Genomic DNA, 19,941 nt, shown 5'->3' on the forward strand with positions numbered 1-19,941 from the left:
AACCACCTAAATGTGTGTTTACTGTGAAGAGACACCCAATTATGTTTTCTGGTTCCTTCCACTGGCCAGCTCAGGGTGGGATGGGAGGTATGAAAGACACCAATCCCTAATTCTGTTGCCAGCAGGTCTGGGGGACCACATACCTGTCCAGGATGCTATTGCTAATCTCATCCTATATTATAGGGCGAGTTTATGGGAGGCTGAGCAGGGGTGGCCAGGAGATTTTCCATTCAGAGCTGGAGGGGTATTCCCAAAGGCTCCCCCATACATCCCCAAGTCAGCCATGAGAGGCAGCCCTCTGATCAGGAGGGGGATGGGCGTTCGATCCTGCTACTCTGGTCTTGGTCGGGTGCATCCTCCTCTTTCTGCTTCAACTTGAAGTTCTGTGAACAAGGTCACAGGTGAGGCCTGGCCCTGCATTTGCCCAGCTGTGGTTCTGATACATTTAAAGACAATCAAAAGCCACTACATTGTGTTATAGTCCACATCTTTGAAAGAAGGCCTGCTTTGTCTATCCCACTCAAAACTTGGCCTGACCTACCTCAAGCTCCTGCAAAACCTCGTCCATGAAGTCCTGGGAATTCTGTTTGTAGGATACAGCTAATCGAATTGCATCATTGAAGAGCTGGAGGGGATGGCGATGGAAACAAAGTGTGGCAGTGGGCAGGAAGGCCATAAACCCAACCCTACAATCGGCCAACTCATCCTCAAATTCACCTAACCCCAACCCATGCAAGGCCAATGCATCTGTGCCTCATCAAGCCCAGGCCATCACATCCTCCCTGCCCTGTCACATGTGCACACTCACTGGTCCTGTCCTCTCATCCCTTTCCTTCCCAGCCTCCCTATGACTGCCACCTGACTCTTCCAGCCCCGTCATTGAATTGCTTTGGTAGACTCCCATTACCTTCACGACATTGGTACCATCAGCAGCTGAGACAAAGTACAGGGGCAGAGAGAACTTCCTGGCAAAATTGAAGCTTTTTTGGGTCGCATTTATATCCGCTGCAGAGAGAAGTAGGGCATTGGCCTGTCTGTTCAAGGGAAAGGAGAGGGGACTGGAGGGTCAGTGGGGGCCCTGTGCCACAAAGTGGGGCAGAGATGATCAGGGTTGTATCCTCTGTATCTTAGGAAGAGGGCAAAGATGGCTCAGCTGACATCCTTACTGGGAAGGGAGGACAAATTGCTGACAGCTGCCTGCCCTAGGAGAGGAGAGGAAACATGGAGATGGGTCCCATGCATCACTGTCACCCAGGTGCAGGGATGGCCCACCATCAATTTTGTTGGCTACCACGATGCATGGGATCTCTGGCCTGAATTCCCGAAGCTCTGCATACCAGGTACTCAGGTTTTTATAGGTGACCTTCCTCTGCACATCAAACACCTGCAAAAGATACAGAAGACAGTTCTGGTATGTCGACATCTCTGCACTCCACCTAGGTGACTCAAAATACCCAGTCAGTCAAGTGTGAGCATGTGCCACACAGTGGGAGCCCAGGCCAACACCCTTAGAAGAGGGTCTGAGAGGAGCCAATGATGTGCCACAAGCAGAAGGCTACTTCCAGAGAGAGAAGTGAGAGGACTGAAACTGAGATGGCTGGGTGCCGCAGTCGGCTGGGCTGGGCAAAATAACTGGGGGTGGGGGGAGTGACAAGCAACTTGTGAAGGTTGATACAGCGGGAGCCGCCTTATTGTAGGACAGCAGAGGTGTATATACACTTAACTGACTATACACAGCTTGTTTCAATTAACATCATCCAGATACAGCAATTAGCCAATAAGGAATCTCTATCATCTTAATGGCTCGCTGGCGTTACTTCATCTTAATAATTATACACAGCTTAACTCAATTAACATCATCTTAATGTCTCGCTGGCGTTACTTCTCAAATCACTCCTCCTGGCAAAGTGCCAGGCGCCATCTTGACTTGTTTGTGGCTCTCAACAGCTAGAAGTAAACTTCTGGGTTCTTGAGAGACAGACTTTAGCTCCTATCTGCTTTACTGCACCATTCTTGTTTAGTACCATTAGTTATCAGGATTAAAACTCTAGGAAATCTTCAAAGGTTCTGTACCTAAGGCACTGCAGGAGAAGTCTGGTGACGAGCCCTTTCTTACCAGAGGGCAGGAGAGGAGACTCCTCTGTTCTCACCACAGTGTGGCCAGCTGCTAGGCTCCTGCAGCAGCACTTGGGCCTTTGCCCACTGGCACCTGCATGTGCACAGCACAGAGCCCACGTGCCAGAAGTGGGTGCACAGGGGAAAGAGAACCTCTAATGACAACATCAGGGGTGGCTGTGAACTGGGGAGGAGCTGAAGGGGAGAGGGAGGGTGACCAACTCCTTCTGCGTGTCCTCTGTTGCTGCTCCTTATGGGTAAGTGACAGCCACTCAGGCTTAGGGTGAGTCTGTGCATACTACAGGTAGCCATTAAGTAGAAGGCAGGGCTGGAAGGCTGGGTGGTACAAAAAGCTATGGGAGGCAGGGCAGATTTCAAATACCAATAGTGGTAGCAACGTATCACCCAAGTGCTCTAACCAGAGACTGCAGCCAGAGCGAGGCATAGGGTCTGCAGGATGAGGCCACTGCAGCAATATAACTCTCAACAGGCTCCCCTTGGGTGCTCAGTATTGGGTGACTTTGTGAGCAAGCCCACATCAGCCCACACCAATGAAGTGTTGGGAGTCACATGGAGCAGCACCTGCTGGTGGCCCAGCTGGCTGCCAGTGTGTGTGGAGGTGCTGGGGGCGGGGGTCTTCTCAGCTGAGACCCCAAACATTATTGGTTCTTTTTTTTTTTAATTTTAATATTTATTTATTTATTTTAGTTCTTGGCGGACACAACATCTTTGTTTGTATGTGGTGCTGAGGATCGAACCCGGGCCGCACGCATGCCAGGCGAGCGCACTACCTCTTGAGCCACATCCCCAGCCCCATTATTGGTTCTTGACCCAGTATAAAACTGATGTTTTATGTCACCCAAGTTTTTATTTTGTGTAAAACCAGTCAATTGGGCTGGGAATGAGGCTTAGTGGTAGAGTTTAGGTATGTGCTTAGTTGGGTGCTGGGATTACACACTTGTAATCCCAGTGGCTTGGGAGGCTGAGGCAGGAGGATCGCAAGTTCAAAGCCAGCCTCAGCAATCTAGTGAGACCCTAAGCAACTTAGTGAGACCTTGTATAATAAATAAATAGGCTGGGGATGTAGCTCAGTAGCAAAGTGCCCCTGGGTTCAATCCCTCGTACAAAAAAAAAAAAAAAAGCGTGCTTAGTATGCTCAAGGCCCTGGGTTTGATTCCCAGTACAAAAACAAACAAACAAAAAAACCCCCAAACAGTCTATTATTTCATGTGTTATAGACAACTAATATGAAAAAATTTATAAGTGGCCCAAAATAAAAACACACTCCTTTTTAGCCTTTAAGAATGGTGACCCGAAAAGGAGCCAGGGAAGCCACAGACAGGCACTCCTGGAGGATACAGGTGTTCACGGCCCCCCTTTCACTAGTCCTTCCATGCTGCTTTGGGTATTCCTGTGGAGTCCACTATACTCTGGCCACTGGGTGCAATCCTGAATGACCAGACAGCAGAGCAGGACACTGGGAACAAGATGAGGGCTGGTGTGAGAGGGAAAGGTCACTGGGGAGCATCAGAGGTTCTGGGGGCTTCTCTGAGGGAATGTGCTTCACCAGAGACGGGCTGAGGCCCTGTCTCTGTCAGATCTGCCACTGGAGCCCTGAGGGTGTTGCTCACCCTAGAATGAAAGTTCTTCACCTTTCCTTCACCCATTCCCACCTGAGGCAAGCTTACCTGGCATATTCTCACTTGGAAACTCCGGGAAGCACGTGTGCTCTGAAGCATCTAGGAGGTTCTGATCCCCTCTCCCACAGGAACCAGCTTGGTTGGGAGAGCCCAGGACTGCTGAGCCCCTCGCTCCCTTACCCCTCAGGGCAGAACTGCCCGGTGCCTTTGTCTCCTCCCCAGCTGGTCTCATACCATGATGCAGGCGTGGGCCTTGTGGTAGTAGGAGGCATGCATGCTCTGGAAGCGCTCCTGGCCTGCTGTGTCCCAAAAGTCTGTAACATGAACACAGCTCTGACTGCCTGATGGGGCTGGAGAGCAGACCCCCCACGCCCCAAACATTTCTGCACAGGTATCTGTACGCAGAAACACAACACACGTGGCAAGTGTCGTGTGTAAGTGCATGGGGCACATGGGACGGAAGAAACTTCAGACAGTTCCATATGTCCTCAGGACACGTACTGGGTGTGCTGAGAGGTATGTGTACACTGGTGTGTGTGTTGAGGGGACACAGGGCCAGGGGCCCGGAGGAGGGATAATGCAGACAGGAAGACCCAGAAGAGGAAAGGTAGGTGCCCCTCATCCGCACATTCAAGATGCAGGGTCCTCCAAAGTTTCAAATTCCAGTGCCATGAACACAGGTGGTGAATAGTCAGGCAGGATGAGTGGCCTGGCCAAGGAAGAGGCCATGACCTCATGGAAGGTCAAATCCACATGGGAGAGGATGCTCAGGCCACATTGGGTATTTCTTTACACTGGCTGAAGGAGAAGCCCTGAATGAGGAAAGCTACTGCCTTGCCAAGGCCTCTGTGTTCCTCTTTCCTTTGGCAGGCACAGAATCCCAACGTTCACCTTCCTGAACCTTCCTCTGTATGCTGCTTCTGGCCTGATGCTGGGGTTAGGAGCAGTGTGTCCCTGTGTGTTCCCTCCTCCCTCCCTGGCTCCCGCACCTCCTCCCTCCCTGAATCCCTCCATGGACCTCCTCAAACCTCTCTTCCTCTCCCACGTCCTTCCCCTTGAGGCTCAGTGTGGCCTGGGCCTATGCTGCTCACCCACAAGAATGGTCTTGCCATCCACGGTGGCTGTGTGCTTGTACAGAGTCAGAGCATATGTGGACAGCTGCTGTGGCTGGCTGCACTCAGGTTAAGGAGCAAAGATGAATAATGGGAGCTAAAGAAGGGACAGGGAGGGAGGGAGGGAGGTATTTGGTGTTTGGGGTGATGGAATGGGCCCCTTCCCTTCTTTTATTTTTGGTGACTTATATTTTAAATGAATGAATTTTGGAGATGGAGAATGAGGCTCTCACTGGCACATGGTCCAATGGAAGGGTGAGGACAGCAGGGTTTGGGAGTGTGCTCTGGCTATCTAGCTCTGAAGTAAGCCTGGGCCAGGATATCAGGGAACCTGTCATAAGTGGCACCATGGAGCTGAAAAATGCAACTGTGGATGCCTTCTGCATGGACAGAACCCTTGTAGCCTAGAAAGGAAACCCTAGCCCTAGGCAGCAACAAGGCTGTTCCATGGAAAAAAGTGCCCACAAATCAGACAGCTGATAAGCTGTTTATAAATTGAAGTTTGCCTACGTGTGAAACCCTAACAAAAAGCCTTGGGCATAATGCCTCCTGAAGCACAAAGATGCTGGATGTTGTAACTAGCAGAGCCAGCAGTTAGGCTGGGTGTAGAGGAGCACTTGCTATGAGGTGGACAGAAAACTCAGATTCCAGAGCACCTGCCTTCAGCTACACAGTGCCAGGAGAGGGAGCAACAGGCTCTGGAGGTCTTCTCACTCTTGGTTCTGAGTGGGCTCACCTGGGCATTATAGGAAGGGCCTCATTCCAAAATAAACCATGCAACAATTCATGGGAAGTGGGGGAAGACAGAAGCTTATATTCTACAAAGAGACTATATTCCTATCAGAGACTTATTATGGGGCCTGATCTCTCAGGTCAGAGGTTAAGGGACCTGCCCAAGAAGGATCTGAACCCAAGCATTTGATCCATATCAGGTGTTGTCAGCCATTCTTACTGCCTTCGTAATACAAAATAAAGCCAAATATGAGCAAGTTCCAAACCCGAATGCACCTATCATGTGAGGGCATGCAGGTTACCCGGTGAGCAGGCAATGAGAAAAAGGCAGGCATTCATTTGCCCACCACTCTTCCCTGGTGGAGGAGGTTGAGATGCATCAGAGTGGGAAGAGTCGTAGGAACAAGGGGCATCTCCAGACTTGAAGGATACAATCCATTCATGAGAAATCTCTCCATGAGTCTGTAAGAGAGTATTTAAGGCAGTCATCAGGCAGTGTCCTTTTCTTGTCCCTACTTTATTACCCCCAGGCTGACAACCTGAAAACTCCATGTGGCTTCCCTTCTCCTGCTAACTTCCACCCACATGGTTTCTAGGTGAAGTTCCCAATATGGACTTGTGTCACTATAAGACCAGTCCATGTGAAGCTCTCAGATCCATGATTTCTACTTCAGCACACTGTTTTATGTACAGGGAAACTGAGGCCAGGAAGACTGTATCCTCCACTCAAAAGCTACTTCCCCAAGATTCTGGAGGTCCTAAGGACTTTGCTCAAACGTCACTCAGGCAGTGAGACTGACCCTGAGGACTTTGTTTAATACATTTTGTATTCCTTCCTCCCTTTCTACCTTGTACATAACAGCAGCTGAGGTGCTAGTAATTTTATTCCCCCTCAATCAGAACGGATTACGGACCAGAGTAGTTCTCAAGTTTGTATCTTGCTGCTGTATCCCCAATGTTTAGGGAAGAGCAGAGGTGCAGTAGGGCTCAGGCACCCTCCAAACACGTGAATGTGGTGGGCACAGTCAATAAGCTTAATACAGACCCCCAATCTCTGAATGCTTTTCTGGCTTTCACATAACTGACCACCAACTGAAAAAAAAAAAAAAAAGAAAGAAAGCCACCCTTCCCCAAAAGATATAATCAAGATCACATCACAACTAACACGACTATTTTTTTAAAAATTTAACCATTTCTGTATGTTAGAATTGAAAGATGATCAAACATATAAAACCACCTATAAATAACTCATGTTAAAAGAATTACTGGGGCTAGGGTTGTAGCTCAGTGGTAGAATGTTTGCCTAGCATGTGTGAGGCACTAGTTTCAATCTTTAAAACCACATAAAAGTAAAAACAAATAAAATAAAGGCATTCTGTCCAACTACAACTACAACAAAACCAAACAAAACAAAACTTTACTTTAGAACACAGAAAAAAAAAACCCCTCAATATGGACAATAGTGAAAAAGTAGAGTGGAAAAAGGGAACAGGTCCTAGGGGACCTGTGAACAAAAATTGATATGTTTGTCACTGAAACCTCCAAAGGAAAGGAAAAAGAAGACCAGACTGGAAAATAGAAGAAATAACATTTTAAAAATTCCTAAATTTCGGGTAGGGGTTATGCATCAGTGGTAGGGCTCTTGCTTAGCATCGGGGAGGCACTAGGTTTGATCCTCAGCACTGCATGAAAAAAATAAATAAAGTCATTGTGACCTCCTATAACTAAAAAATCATTTAAAAATATTCCTAAATTTGGAAAAAGACATAAACCTATGGAGTCAAGAGGCTGAGCATATGTCAAACAAAATAAATCCAAAGAAAGCCACAACAGGACACAGCTTAGTCAGCTCCTAAACTCTGGAAACACAGAAAAATAAAAAAAAAAAAAAACCTTGAAAGCAGGGGGAGAGAGGGAGGGAGGGAGAGAAAGGGAGGGAGGGAGGAGACAGAGAGAGGGAGAGGGATGGGAAAGAGAAAGAAAAGGAGGAAGAGGGTGAAACGGAGGGAGGGAGGAGACAGAGAGAGGGAGAGGAGGGAGGGAGGAAGAGAGAGAAGCCAGGTTTACTTACCTTTGGGGAATAAACACTAAATGACAGAGGATTCCTCATCATAAACTACTGAGGCCACAGGAAAGGGCACATAATTCTTAAGTATTCAAAGAGAGGAACTGTCAACCCAGAATTCTAAATGCAGTGAAAATTCTTGAGAGTGAAGGAGAAATTAAGTTTTTTTTTTTTTCTTTCTTTGTTTCACATTAATGAGAAAGAAGAGAATTTGTTTCTAGCAGGCTACCCTAAAAGAATGGCTCAAGGAAATTCTAGAAACAGAAAGGAAAATGATAAAAGAAGGAACCTCAGAGTATCAGGAAGAAAGAACAAGGTAAGGAAAAATACTGGAAAATATAATACAATGTCTTCTCTCCTTTGAAAATTTCAAATTATTTTTGATGGTTAAAGCAAACATTGTAACACTGATGGGAGCTCTCAGTTATGGAGAGGAAATATTAATACAGTTAAATAAGGGAGGGTAAAGGGATGTAAAAGCAGGCAGGGTTATGATGCTTCACTCCTAACGTCTGTGACCAGAAAGTTGCCTCCACATATTTAATACCTAGCCACACAGAGAGGTACAGTCAAAAACACTATAGATAAATAAAAATCAAATTTTTTAAAAGTGTAAGTAACCTACAGGAAGGCAGGAAAAAAAATTCAAGGCCAGCCTGGGCAACTTAGTGAGATCCAGCATCAAAATAAAAACCTACCCAAAAGCAAAGCCCGGGAGTGGATAGCTTCATTGGTAAATTCTAGCAATAATTAAAGAGTTTACAGCAATCCTTCTCAAACTCTTCCAAAAATTATAGAGAGGAGGAAACACTGACTAGTTTTTTTCTATTAGGCCAGCATTGCCTTGATCAAAGCTAGATAATGAGGGTACAAGAAAAAAACCACAAGATACTAGCAACTCAAATCTAGCAGCATATTAAAAGGATTATGCACCATAACCAAGAGGGACTTGTGCTTGGAATATAAGTATAAGAAAACTGATCAACTCAATACATCACCTGAGTACAATGAAGGAAAAATAATCAGGTGATCATTTCAATGGATGCAGACAAAGGATAAGACAAAATCAAGAATCACTTCATGAGAAAATACTCAGTAAACTAGAAGAGTTACTACATTTGTGGGCACGCAGTTGTTCACAATAGTCTTGATACATTATTTTCATTTCTGTAAAGTGAATACTCATGTCCTCAGCTACATTTGTCTTTCCTCTTTTTTCCTAATCAGTCTAGCTAAAGAACCAACTTTCAGTTTCATTGATTTTTTTTCTCTATTTTTGAATTTTAGTTCTTTTATTCTTTTGTTTACTTCAGTCTAATTCCTCAGCAGGGTAAGGCCATATATGAAAAGCTCATAGCTGACATCACACTCAATGGTGGGACACTGTTAAGCTTTTCCTCAAGATCAGGAACAAGGCAAGGACACCTGCTTCATGCTTCTATTCAGCACTGTACTGGGAACTCCAGCCAGCATACCTGTGCAAGAAAAAGAAGCAAAACTCTTCCAAAATAGAAAGGCAGAAATACAATTAAAGACACCCGAAAACCTGTTATATGTAATAATAATAATAAAAAAAAATTCAGCAAAGGTGAAAAATATAAAATTGACACACAAAAAGCAATTATACTTCTATTCACTTGCAATGAATGACAGGGAAAGAAATGAAAATAATTCCTTTTATAATCCCATGAAAAAAAATACTTAGAAATAAATTTAATCAAGGAGACATAAGACTTGCAACATTGAAAACTACAAAATGTTGCTGAAAAATCAAACCAGACCTAAGTAAATGGGAAAACATCTGCATTCGTGAACTTGGAGACTTACTGTTTGGTAGATAATACCACTCAAAGCAATTTACACATCCAATGCAATCTCTTTCAAAATCAAAATGTCTTTTTTCTTTTGTAGAACAGAAAATAGATCCTAAACTCACATGGAAATCTAAGGGATTCCAAGTAGCCAACGCAACCTTGAAAAAGGAAAACAGAGTTAGAGGACTGACATTTCCCGATTTCACACCTAAACTACAAATGTGTAGTAATCAAAAGTGTAGTGTAGATGTTAGGCCAATGGAACAAAATAGAACCTAGAAATGAAACCTCTCATGTGTGGTCAACCGATTTTTGACAAGGATGCCAAGACATTCCGTGGGGAAAGGACAGTCTCTTCAATAAATGGTGCTAAAAATAAGCAAAACAAAGAATGTAGACCCTTATACCACACCCTAAGCAAAACTTAACAAAAATTAACAAAAAGACCCGAAATGCTAAAACTATTAATCTCTTAGGAGAAAATACAGGGAAAATCTTCATGTCCATGGATTTGGAATGATTTCTTAAATATGACACCAAAAACTCAAAAAGAAAAAAATGGGTAAATTAGAATCATAAAATTTAAAAACTTGGGCTGGGGTTGTGGCTCAGTGGTAGCGTGCTTGCCTAGCATGTGTGAGGCACTGGATTCGATTCTCAGCACCACATATAAACAAATAAATAAAGGTTCATCAATAACTAATAAAAATTTAAAAAAATTTAAAAAACTGTGGTGCATCAAAGGAAACTATCAAGAAAGTAAAAAGACAACCCAAAGAATGAGAGAAAATATTTGTAAATCATATATTTGATAGGAGTTTAGTAAGCAGAATATATAAAGACATCCTATAACATCACAAAACCCCCAAACAACCCAACGTAAATATGGGCTATTTCCCTAAAGTAAATACACAAATGATCAATAAGCACACCAAAGGATGCTCAGCTTCATTAGTCCTGGGAAATGCAAATCAAAACCACAATGAGATGAATGACTAATATCACAGAAATGGAAAAGAAGGTGGGTAAGGCCGTGGAGAAATCAGAACCTCCGTGCATTGTCAGTGGGAGTGTGACATGATGCAGCTATTGTGGAGGACAAACTGGCAGTTCCTCATAACATTAAACACAGAGTCACCATGTGACACAGCACTGTCACTCCCAGTTGTATACGGGAAACCTGACTGCAGGGAGTCCAACAGACATTGTGAATATCCAAAAGGTACAAACAACTCATGAGCCTTTCAGGAGGAACAGATAAACAAGTTGGCGTGTAGATACAATGGAATACTATTGCCATAAAAAGAATAGTCTATGTCATGGATGAACCTTGAAAGCATTATGTTAAGTGAACTCAGCCAGGTGCCGTGATAAGTGGGAACAAAGGAGGTTCTTATATATGGAGCAGGCTGACTAGTGCTGAGCATTTGGACAGTGAAAGGGGTCCACGAAGGACCTCTTGAGCTGGCTGGCTCAAGTGTTGTCAGGATCTCTTCTCTTAACAGTATCTGACGCAGAAAGATGGCACACTCAGGAATGAAGGGACCGCCTTTCCAGGAGGCAGCACCAGGTCCCAGGATGCCTGCGGGGTGGGAGCCACATCATTAGAGCCCACACTCAATGGAGTCCTGGGGTGCTCATAGGGAAAATGGCATCTAGAATAGAACAGCAAATATGCCACATGAGGAAAAAAGGACACTTTAAGAAGGCTTGTTGATCTGTGCTGCCAGCACTGTAAATCTCTAAACTTCAAGAAGGCATTACAGTTTCAAAACTACCCTCTGGAACTGAGGCTGTGCATAGATAGATGCCCCCAGATATGAGGAACATGGGCATTAATTAGCTTCTTTTAAAAAAATTTCTTTTTAGTTGTTGATGCATCTTTATTTTTTTATTTATATGTGGTGCTGAGTATCAAACTCAGTGCCTCACACATGCAGAGCAAACACTCTGCCACTGAGCCATAACCCTAGCCCATTAATTAGTTTCTTAAAGAGAGTTTCTCCTGGGTTTAGAGATAATTAAAAACTTGCATAGAGTTCCTGAGTCCCATTGAAACTGAACCAAGATTTTTCTTACCTACCCACCTTTCTTCAGATATACTGTTGCCATCCTGGTCTCTACCTGTGGAACATTTTACCTGAGATATTGCTAGGGAAAGGGGGCTAGCGTGTGTTCTAAACCTTACGGAAATTACTGCTATGGTAATCTTTGATGTCCTGTTACTTACTTAGACTCTTTTTTAAAAAAAATATTTTTTAGTTGTCAATGGGCTGTTATTTTATTCATTTATGTATGGTGCTGAGGATCAAAGCCAGTGCCTCACATGTGCCAGGCAAACACTCTACCAGTGAGCCACAACCCCAGCCCTACTTAGACTCTTACTGGTACTATTTTAAGTGAGGATGGAGTTGAACATGGGGGCTGGGTATCACTGACTTAGTAGGCAGACCTCATTGGATCTCACACCAGGTTATGTTCCCCCAAATGTCTATCGGTTATTAAGCTGACAATTTACTCCCCCACCTGCCTTCTAATCATGTTCTCTTTTATCAGTTCTAGACTCCAGTGGGCATAAAGGGACTGTTACTTATTGAATAACTTTCCTAAACTGCAACCCACCTCACTTTTGTTGTGTAGGACATTGTTAAGGAGGTCAGAGCAACCATAAAAATACCAAAGTAGAGCTGCAGTGTGTGAGTATCGAGTGGAGAAGAGAGGGAACATGAATTCATGAAGATGGCCTGCAAACAGCAAAGCCCCTACCAAACTATTCACAGCTACCTGAGTCCAAGGCAGAAAGTGAGGTAGGCTGGGAGCTCCTGGGACATCTAAGCAGGGACAATGCTACCTTATCCTGAGAAGGCGCAGTAGGCACGTGCCCTCACCAGTCCCAAACAGATGAGAAGTGGCACATCTCATGAGGACAAGCAGCCAGCACTCACTGCAGAGCCTCTCCTCACTTCTCTAGGCAGAAAGTTCCACAGTGGATCAGGTAGGTACTGAAGACAATAGAGCAAATTGATTGTGATTGCTATCCATACTTCTCAGCCTCAGGAGTTGCTCCAAGAAAGCATCTTTACAACCTTTAACCAATTTGTCACTTTCTTCTTTCCAGTCCCACTGTCTCAGGCCCACAATCCCTCAGCCCACAGACCACATACAGAAGTTCCCCAGTTTTCACATCCTCACCCTGGATTACGTCAGTAGTCTCTAGGGTAACCTGCTCTACACCTTCAGTCAGGACTTGTGGAAATACCCAAATTTCCTCTGTCTTTTTGACTTACCCCCACTCCCTCAACACACACATCTGCTGAGGTGGCTTCCTTGTTCCTCCATGTAAACCTGTGTTCCATCCAAGACTGCTCCCTCACCAGCCCATAGAAGCCACTATGGAGGACTTTTCTAACAACCCAGATCCATTCTGGGCCTGGTCGTTTTTCCATAATCTCCCAACATACTTGGACTTGCCCACTGCACTGTCCCCTAGGCAGATGATCTTCACGTTGTCATCAGCATCGTATTTCTCTTGGTCCAGCTCCCATGGTTTGGCTCTATCCCCTGCCATTGGCTCTCAGTTGTAGAGGCCCAGCTAGATGATCTTGTCAGTGTCTGGGAAGGTCAAAAAGAGGTTGCTATTAGAGATAAGAACTACCCTCAACCAAATCTGTTTCTTCCTCCTGGATGGGAGAAAGGAGCCCAAGGACACACATCTTTCTCCCTTTACCACTGATGTAACTGCCACATGCTAGGCCTCAGGGTTGTAACCTTGTCTCATAAGATTCTATGTTATCTTCCTAGTGCAATTACGCTCAGGCCACACTTCCCACCTGCCATGCTGAAACTTTACAAGTTCAACATATGGGTTTTCTTATCAAACAGTGACAAAAAATAGTACCCATGCCACATGATACGTACAAGACACTGTACGGCAAAAACAATCTGAGTTCTCATCACCAAATAACATATACTACATAGCCAAAGATGCCTAACCCGCATTCCTGACTATCTGCCCTCTCACCTCTCACCTCCCCCTAATCTTCCATCCTGTTGCATTCAGCAGCTGCCTCTCTCTCCTCAACATGGATATTCCCCAAACCCTCTTCTACAGGAGATATTTTTTAAACCTCTAGTAATTTCAAGCATCTCCTAAATAGTAACTACATGGAGAATGCTTCCCTTAGTGCCAGATTCAGACATGTAATTGACCATCAGACCTGTAAATAGGAAATGAAAGGCCTGCAGGCAAGTTACATGTTAACACAAGTACTATAATCCTGCCCATCACAACTGCTGCTCTTCACATTCCCATATATGCAAGACACCACCACCATCCAGTGCCAACGCCTATATACAACATCATCTCTAGCCTGTTCTACTCCCCTCACACCTAAATATGGCACTGCAAACATTCCTAAGATCCTGAACTAGCTAGGCACACAGAAACGATACTCTGATGATGACCTAACAGCACTAATTCGCACTTACTTACTGGGCAGACCTCGCACTGAGTTCAAAGGTGTGCACAGGAGTTGACTGTAATGCCTTTGCATAAGAAGGAACTGAGCCTTGCTCACTGCAGTGCTCTCAGCCGTTAGTGCAGTGCCTGGGAAGTGGCAGATGCTTGGTGAGCATGGTAAGGGTTCTCTCCTTCCACTTCCACTCTGCGGCGCAGCGACCTATACGAAAGCCAAACCTAACCTATGACTGTGAGCTCGAAGACCTTCAATGGCTGACGCTGTCCTCGAGATGTAGGGGACAAGCTCTCTTGCATTCGACAAACACTTCTGAGAGAACCCTTCCCAGGCCCTCCCTCCGCCCAGGGCCCTCGAACCGCCTCCGAGGGGCGGGTCCCACAGGCCTAGGCACCCCTGGGAGGCCTCGTCCTCACGTGCGATCCAGGGAAACGGCTGGAGACACCAGGGACGCCACCGCCCTGCGGACCCGTAGCCACGCGGGGCCCACCCGCCAGCCCAGCTCACGCAGCACCGCCCTCTGCTTCCGCTGTGCAGCGTCCCTGCAGCTGCTACGCAACCGCGCCAAGGACCCCGAAAAGGGCTGCCCGGCAGAGCGCCCGAAGGACCCCGCCAGGGCGCGGGGTGGCTGGCGCAGGGCCTAGCGGCGGCCGGCCAAAGGATGGCGTCGGGCTCCTGAGCGCCCAGGTTCAGCTGCTGTGTGTAGGGGTTGGAGTCGGGGTTGGGGTCGGGGTCGGGGGCCTTGGGCCGGGCTGGTATAGGTTCCGGGGCGTGGAGGGAGGGCCATCAGCTTTTGCACGCTTATGAGCAGGAGGTTGCTGCAGGTTGTAGTTCTTTGATGGGTAAATTTGAGCAAATGTCTCAACTTTTGTCACCGACTCAGCGGGTCCTTTAGCTCATGCTAAAGGAATGAAATCAAACAGGACTAATAAAGAGAGGGTTAGAAAGAATTTTTATATTGATTAATATAGCAATGTGATTACTCATAAGCAGAAAAGCCAGGAGAGGTGGCTCTGCCCCACTGGCAGAAGGGCAAGGAAGGCAAAGGATAAACACAGAGCTGTGGATCAGAAACTTGCATATTTATAGGTTACATAGCAATATTCATTACTAAGTTGCAATTTCTTAGTCCACCTGCACCGTTTTGCACATGATCATAAATGTGTCTCAAATCGTTAAGTCTTGCCCCAGGTGTTTATTTTACTGTGGAAGTGAATTCCAATGAGAGTCCTGGTTACCTGGTTACTTTCGGTTGTGGTCAGATCTGGTTACATCAATTGATTTTTTTTTTTTTTTTAATTTTGAACAATGAATGCAGTTGGCTAGGGCTTTTGACCATCCATCTTGAGCATAGAGCGTTTAGTGCCTTTTGTCACCAGTTTAACTCTATACTCCTGCCTCATTTTGACATTTGTAACTAAGCATGAGCCTAGATGGCCCAAAAGCCTAAATTGCTGTGAGTGAGCAGGAATTAGGACAGGGGCCTGTGACTGATTCACCTGGCAGGTTCCAGGTCCCATGAGATCAGCTCTTATGCCAAACACTTCCTAGGGACTGTGTGCTACTGTGCCCGAGAGAGAGAGAGAGAGAGAGAGAGAGAGAGAGAGAGAGAGAGAGAGCTGTGATATTGCAAAGGAGGCTCTGAGAAGGCTGGAAGATCAGGGAGAAGGTGCATTAAATCTATAGGAAACCGGGTAGTCATAAGCCAGGCAAACACAAGTTCTTTTATTTCAACTTAATTTCTAATATCTATAACTCTCAATCACATATCACACGTTACACAATTTTTGCAAAGGCAAAAAGCAGATATAAATGCAGAATTACTGTAGGTGGTCAAATAGAACTTGTCCAGGGTGCAGAGCCAGGTTCAGTGAAAGGCCAAGGCTCGTCATCGGAGATCAAAATGCACACACAGATAGCAGTGACAAAGATGAAGCACTTTACTGCAAGCTGGTTCTAGCTTATATAGAAAGTGAGAGTCAGTTATCTTAAACCAGGAAGCTCCCGGGGCCAATCATAGTAAAGGTCAGATCATCACCTACGGTGCACGCATGTCCACCCTGCATAAGATTCATGGGGGGCACCAGCTGTCCACGATCACGGAAGATGGGAGGACCAATTAGAAAATTTTCAAAACAACTTGTTATCTGCCCACTGGCAACTTGCCTGCCGCCATGTTGCATTAGGGGCTCCTTATCTGAAAGGCCCGGGGAGTTCTAGCCACCCACTGGCAATTTGCCCACCGCCATGTTTGAAAGGCCCAGGGAGTTCTCATGGAGACTCCCAACATTCAGAATAGACAGCAGTTTCAGAGTGTCAGCTTGAGATATCAGCTTGGAGTGGGCCATGTACTATCATCATGGACAGGAGAAGTTGTACTCTGCTGAAGCCTGGGGATGGAGATTCAGAGGTTTATTGCTGTGGTGATTTTCCTGGGCAAGGCTCGTGATGAAAATTGATCAGGTGATGGGATCAGGGTGCCCACAATGTCCAGTCTCAGGGCATGCCTCCTTTTAGGGATCTCAAATGAGGGGTTGCTTTACTCCATGGTCTGGCATGTTTGATGAGCTCCTGATCCTGGATTTCCAATATGTGTTTGATAAGCTTGTGCATCCGCGTGCTTCAGATTAATTCACTAAGTTCACATGTGGTCATTCTTATTAGCATGATTAACTTATTTATCACTTTGTGCTTTATGGTTGTGCCTGGTAGGTGGTGGTGGTTTACTTGTACAAACAAGGCATGGAGTCATTCCACCTCAGCACTTAAACTCAAAATCGGAGCTTCACAGGGGTGGGAGAAAGTGGCTCTGTGCGCCCTCTGCCTGAGCAGCGCAGGATGCTAAATACTCCCTGCTCAGCAGTGCTTCTGCACCCTCTCGTGGCAGTTCCGTGAAGCTCTGAAATTTTTTCGGATTATTCCAGGCCAAGATTTTGGAACTCAAACAGAAATAGAGCCTACCATCCCACACCGTAATCCGAACGGATGAAGACAGCAAGAAGCAAAGTACATGGTTGACAGGCCTTGGAATCTGGCAGAGGTGCCTCTGCATGTAATGCTGTGTTGGTTTTCTGAGTGCAGTGGCTTGAAAGCTGGGCTTCCTGTGATGCCTTCTGGGGAGAAAGGATGCTACTTGAACTTTCAGGGGCATCTGGGAAGAAATGTACCTTGGGAGCCAGGCCAGCACTCCATGAGGAACAGGTACAGATTTTCACCTTTCAACACAAGTTATAGAGCTTCATTTTGAATAAAAAACAGAGGTATCAAGAATTTTCTTAAGTTTTTTGCTGAGATGAAACCACTGCCATCCTTCAGTAGTGTAGTTGGCAGCTTCCTGGTTTAGAGGGAGAATTTGAGAATTATTCAGGACTTGAAGGTGGGTCTTTTCAGCTCAGCAGTCACAGATCAGAATTGAGCTCCCTGTGACTTCTGTGCAGTGAAGTCTTCCCTAGACAGGGAAGTGTTCCACCTTCCCACCACCTGTGCACAAGGTCACACTCCTGCACCCCAATAGCCTTCTGATTGGGGTATGACTGCATTCTGACATAATTGTGTCTGTGGGGCATCTCCCTTGAGTATTGAGAAGGAAACATGGCTGAGGAAGGCCCAGGGAGAGTAGACAAGGGTGGATTTTCCATCAAATTGTAATTCATTGTGTTTGAGAAGAGAGTTGTGGCTCCCATCCTATTCTATCCTCACTCCATTAAAGGGCCAGCTGGGCCCAATGGACACAGGTGACCATGTGGAGCATCCTCTTTTGTGCCTTCCTGATGCACCTTTCCTTCTGAGATTAAAAGGGACACCTTGGCTGTTCCAAACTGTAGATAGCTAGAGGAGAAGCTGGAGGAGGTATGAGAGGTGGTTTGTCCAGCCCTGGGCTTTCTGGACTCTGGGACTTTGGGGATTGAGATTCTAACACATGAAATGTGGAATGCAAACATTGAAACTATAGCAAAATCTTTTTCAGATCAAGGCATGGAATAGTGGGCTCCATTTTAGCTTAAATGTGCAAATTTTATGTGTTGGAAATAAACAGAACACTAAATTTCAGGGGTTTTACATCAGGGCTAGGCAGTGGCATAGCTCTCTCTGCAGCACCCTTTTTCCCTAGAAGGCATCTAAGCTCAGGGCTGGGAATATAGCTCAGTTGGTAGAGTGCTCGCCTCGCATGCACAGGCCTTGTTCAATCCCCAGTACCAACAGATAAATAAAGTACAAAATAGGACTGGGGATGTGGCTCAGTGGTCCAGTATCCCTGAGTTCAATCTCCAGTACCCCAAAAAAGAAAAGTAAAAAAAAAAAATTCAAGCTCAAAATACAGTTGAATTGCAACTTGTGGAAAGAGATGAGATTAAAATTTGGGATGGGGGTATAAAGCTGCAGCATAAAGTGCTCCAAGATACTCAGAGGCAGGACCTCTAATGACAGCCACCTGTCATTAGAGGCTTTCCCTGGCCATTGTGGCCCTGTGGGGATCCTGGAGTTGCCTCCATGTCTGTCTGTCCTTTTCCAGGTGTTCTCTAGGCAAAGATACAGACTTGGGTTGTTGTGCCTGCATTTTCCTGAGATGAATGAATGCATGTACAACTTAAAAAAAATCTCTTTCCATAGGCAACAACTGCATCCTGAGCCTGTTTATCAACTGCATCTACAGGTGTTTCCATACAGAACCCAATTCTGTGCCCCAGTGTGGGGCACAAGAGTAAGGGCAGCCCAGGCGGACCAGGTCAGAGGCCTGGGGAAGCTCAGAGACCCCAGGCCTCCATCACACGAATGTACTGCATTTCTGTCATTAAGGCACATTCTGATTCCTTAATTTATTTGGCCATTCTGCATAGAACTTCTTGTGTAATTGCATGCTGTATTTAGACATGTTTTCAAGATATATTTTCTAAGCAATTTAAAATTCTTAGGTTCATATTGAATCATGTGGTGTGCTCATGTATAACTCTGGGAAAAAACTGAACTTTTAAAAGTGATGAACTATGTATTCCACTAGTAATAAATGAGAGTTCTGGTTCTACATCTTCCAATGGATACTGCATCAAAGAAGGTTGTAGCCACTTAATACACATGTAGTGCCAACACGGCAGTGTAGGTCATTTCCCCTCATGTCAAGGGATGCTGAGAAGCATTTCTATGCTTTTTTGCCATTTTCATATCTTCTTTGGTGAGTTGTCAGTTCAGATCTTCACCTGTTTTTAATTGGATGGTTGGTTTCTTACCATGTTTAGGATACAAGTCCACTTTAGATACGTATTTTCCAAATATTTTAACCCATCTGTGGCTTATTTTTTGTTCCCTTAATATAATTTTTTCAGAGTAGATATTTTTATTTAAATTTTTTTGGTATTGAGCATAGAACCCAGGGGTGTTCTACCACTGAGCTATACTCCCAGCTCTGCTTATTTATTTATTTATTTTTTTTACTTAGAGATAAGGGCCTTGCTAAGTTGCCTCAGGCTACCTAATAGCTGGGACTAGAGGCATGCAGTACCATGCCCAATGACAATTCCAATTTTAATTAAGCCCACATTATCAATTCTTTCTTTCATGGATTTGTTTTGGAGCTGCATTTAAAAAACTCAATATGAAACATGGTCATAAGTATTTTCTACTACAATTTTTATAGTTTCACATTTTCAATGTAAGCCATGGACTACTTAGAGTGAATTTTGTGAATCTGATAAAGGTTTTCCCTGTCCATTACTCCTATAAATTTTCTAAGCACTCCATCACCATCTGTGTAGCAGATGCTCTTTTCTTCATTGAAGGTATTTTTCCTTTGACAAAATTAGCACTCTGTTGGTATGGGTGAGCTTTGGCCTCTCCATTCATCTCCATTTATCTACCTGTGCATTTCTTCACAACATCACATTTCCTCACTACTTCTGCTTTCTGACAGGTGTTGAAATATAGATGTGTGAGTTCTTTGTCCTTCTGTAGTCTGTGTTATCTGTTCTTGGTTCAGAAACAGTTTGCTGGAAA

The 19,941-nt window shown here is 45.1% G+C and overlaps 1 protein-coding gene and 1 long non-coding RNA gene across 16 annotated transcripts in view; one reads left to right on the forward strand and one right to left on the reverse strand.

Moving 5' to 3' along the window:
* Rabl2b (RAB, member of RAS oncogene family like 2B) lies at nucleotides 1–14,512 on the reverse strand. 14 transcript variants are annotated; one of them, XM_046443635.1, is made up of 10 exons: nucleotides 14,370–14,512; nucleotides 13,967–14,157; nucleotides 12,940–13,090; nucleotides 6,032–6,061; nucleotides 4,847–4,926; nucleotides 3,990–4,069; nucleotides 1,273–1,384; nucleotides 908–1,005; nucleotides 542–625; nucleotides 1–383 (listed from the first exon to the last, which is right to left on the reverse strand). In XM_046443635.1, the coding sequence occupies exons 3-10, from the start codon at nucleotides 13,044–13,046 to the stop codon at nucleotides 303–305; spliced, it is 672 nt and encodes a 223-aa protein (XP_046299591.1). In that variant the 5' UTR covers nucleotides 13,047–13,090; nucleotides 13,967–14,157; nucleotides 14,370–14,512; the 3' UTR covers nucleotides 1–302. The 14 variants fall into 14 exon arrangements, with proteins under 14 accessions (XP_046299591.1, XP_046299593.1, XP_046299590.1 ...); XM_046443637.2 differs by having other exon boundaries at nucleotides 13,971–14,084; nucleotides 14,370–14,471; XM_046443634.2 differs by having other exon boundaries at nucleotides 13,967–14,084; nucleotides 14,370–14,470.
* Nucleotides 14,486–19,941, forward strand: part of LOC124092177 (uncharacterized) — a 14,294-nt gene continuing 8,838 nt past the window's right edge. Inside the window, exons 1-2 of one of the 2 annotated variants that reach the window (XR_006851543.2) lie at nucleotides 14,486–14,651; nucleotides 16,878–17,154. This is a non-coding gene — a long non-coding RNA (uncharacterized LOC124092177). Of the gene's footprint in view, nucleotides 14,652–14,743; nucleotides 16,417–16,877; nucleotides 17,155–19,941 lie in introns of those variants that run through there. The other variant, XR_009226726.1, reaches the window with a different exon arrangement.

This window comes from Marmota monax, unplaced genomic scaffold (assembly GCF_021218885.2).
Source record: "Marmota monax isolate L192 unplaced genomic scaffold, Marmota_monax_Labrador192_F-V1.1 WCK01_AAM20220418_F8-fsc00234, whole genome shotgun sequence".
NCBI classification, from domain to species: Eukaryota; Metazoa; Chordata; class Mammalia; order Rodentia; family Sciuridae; genus Marmota; species Marmota monax.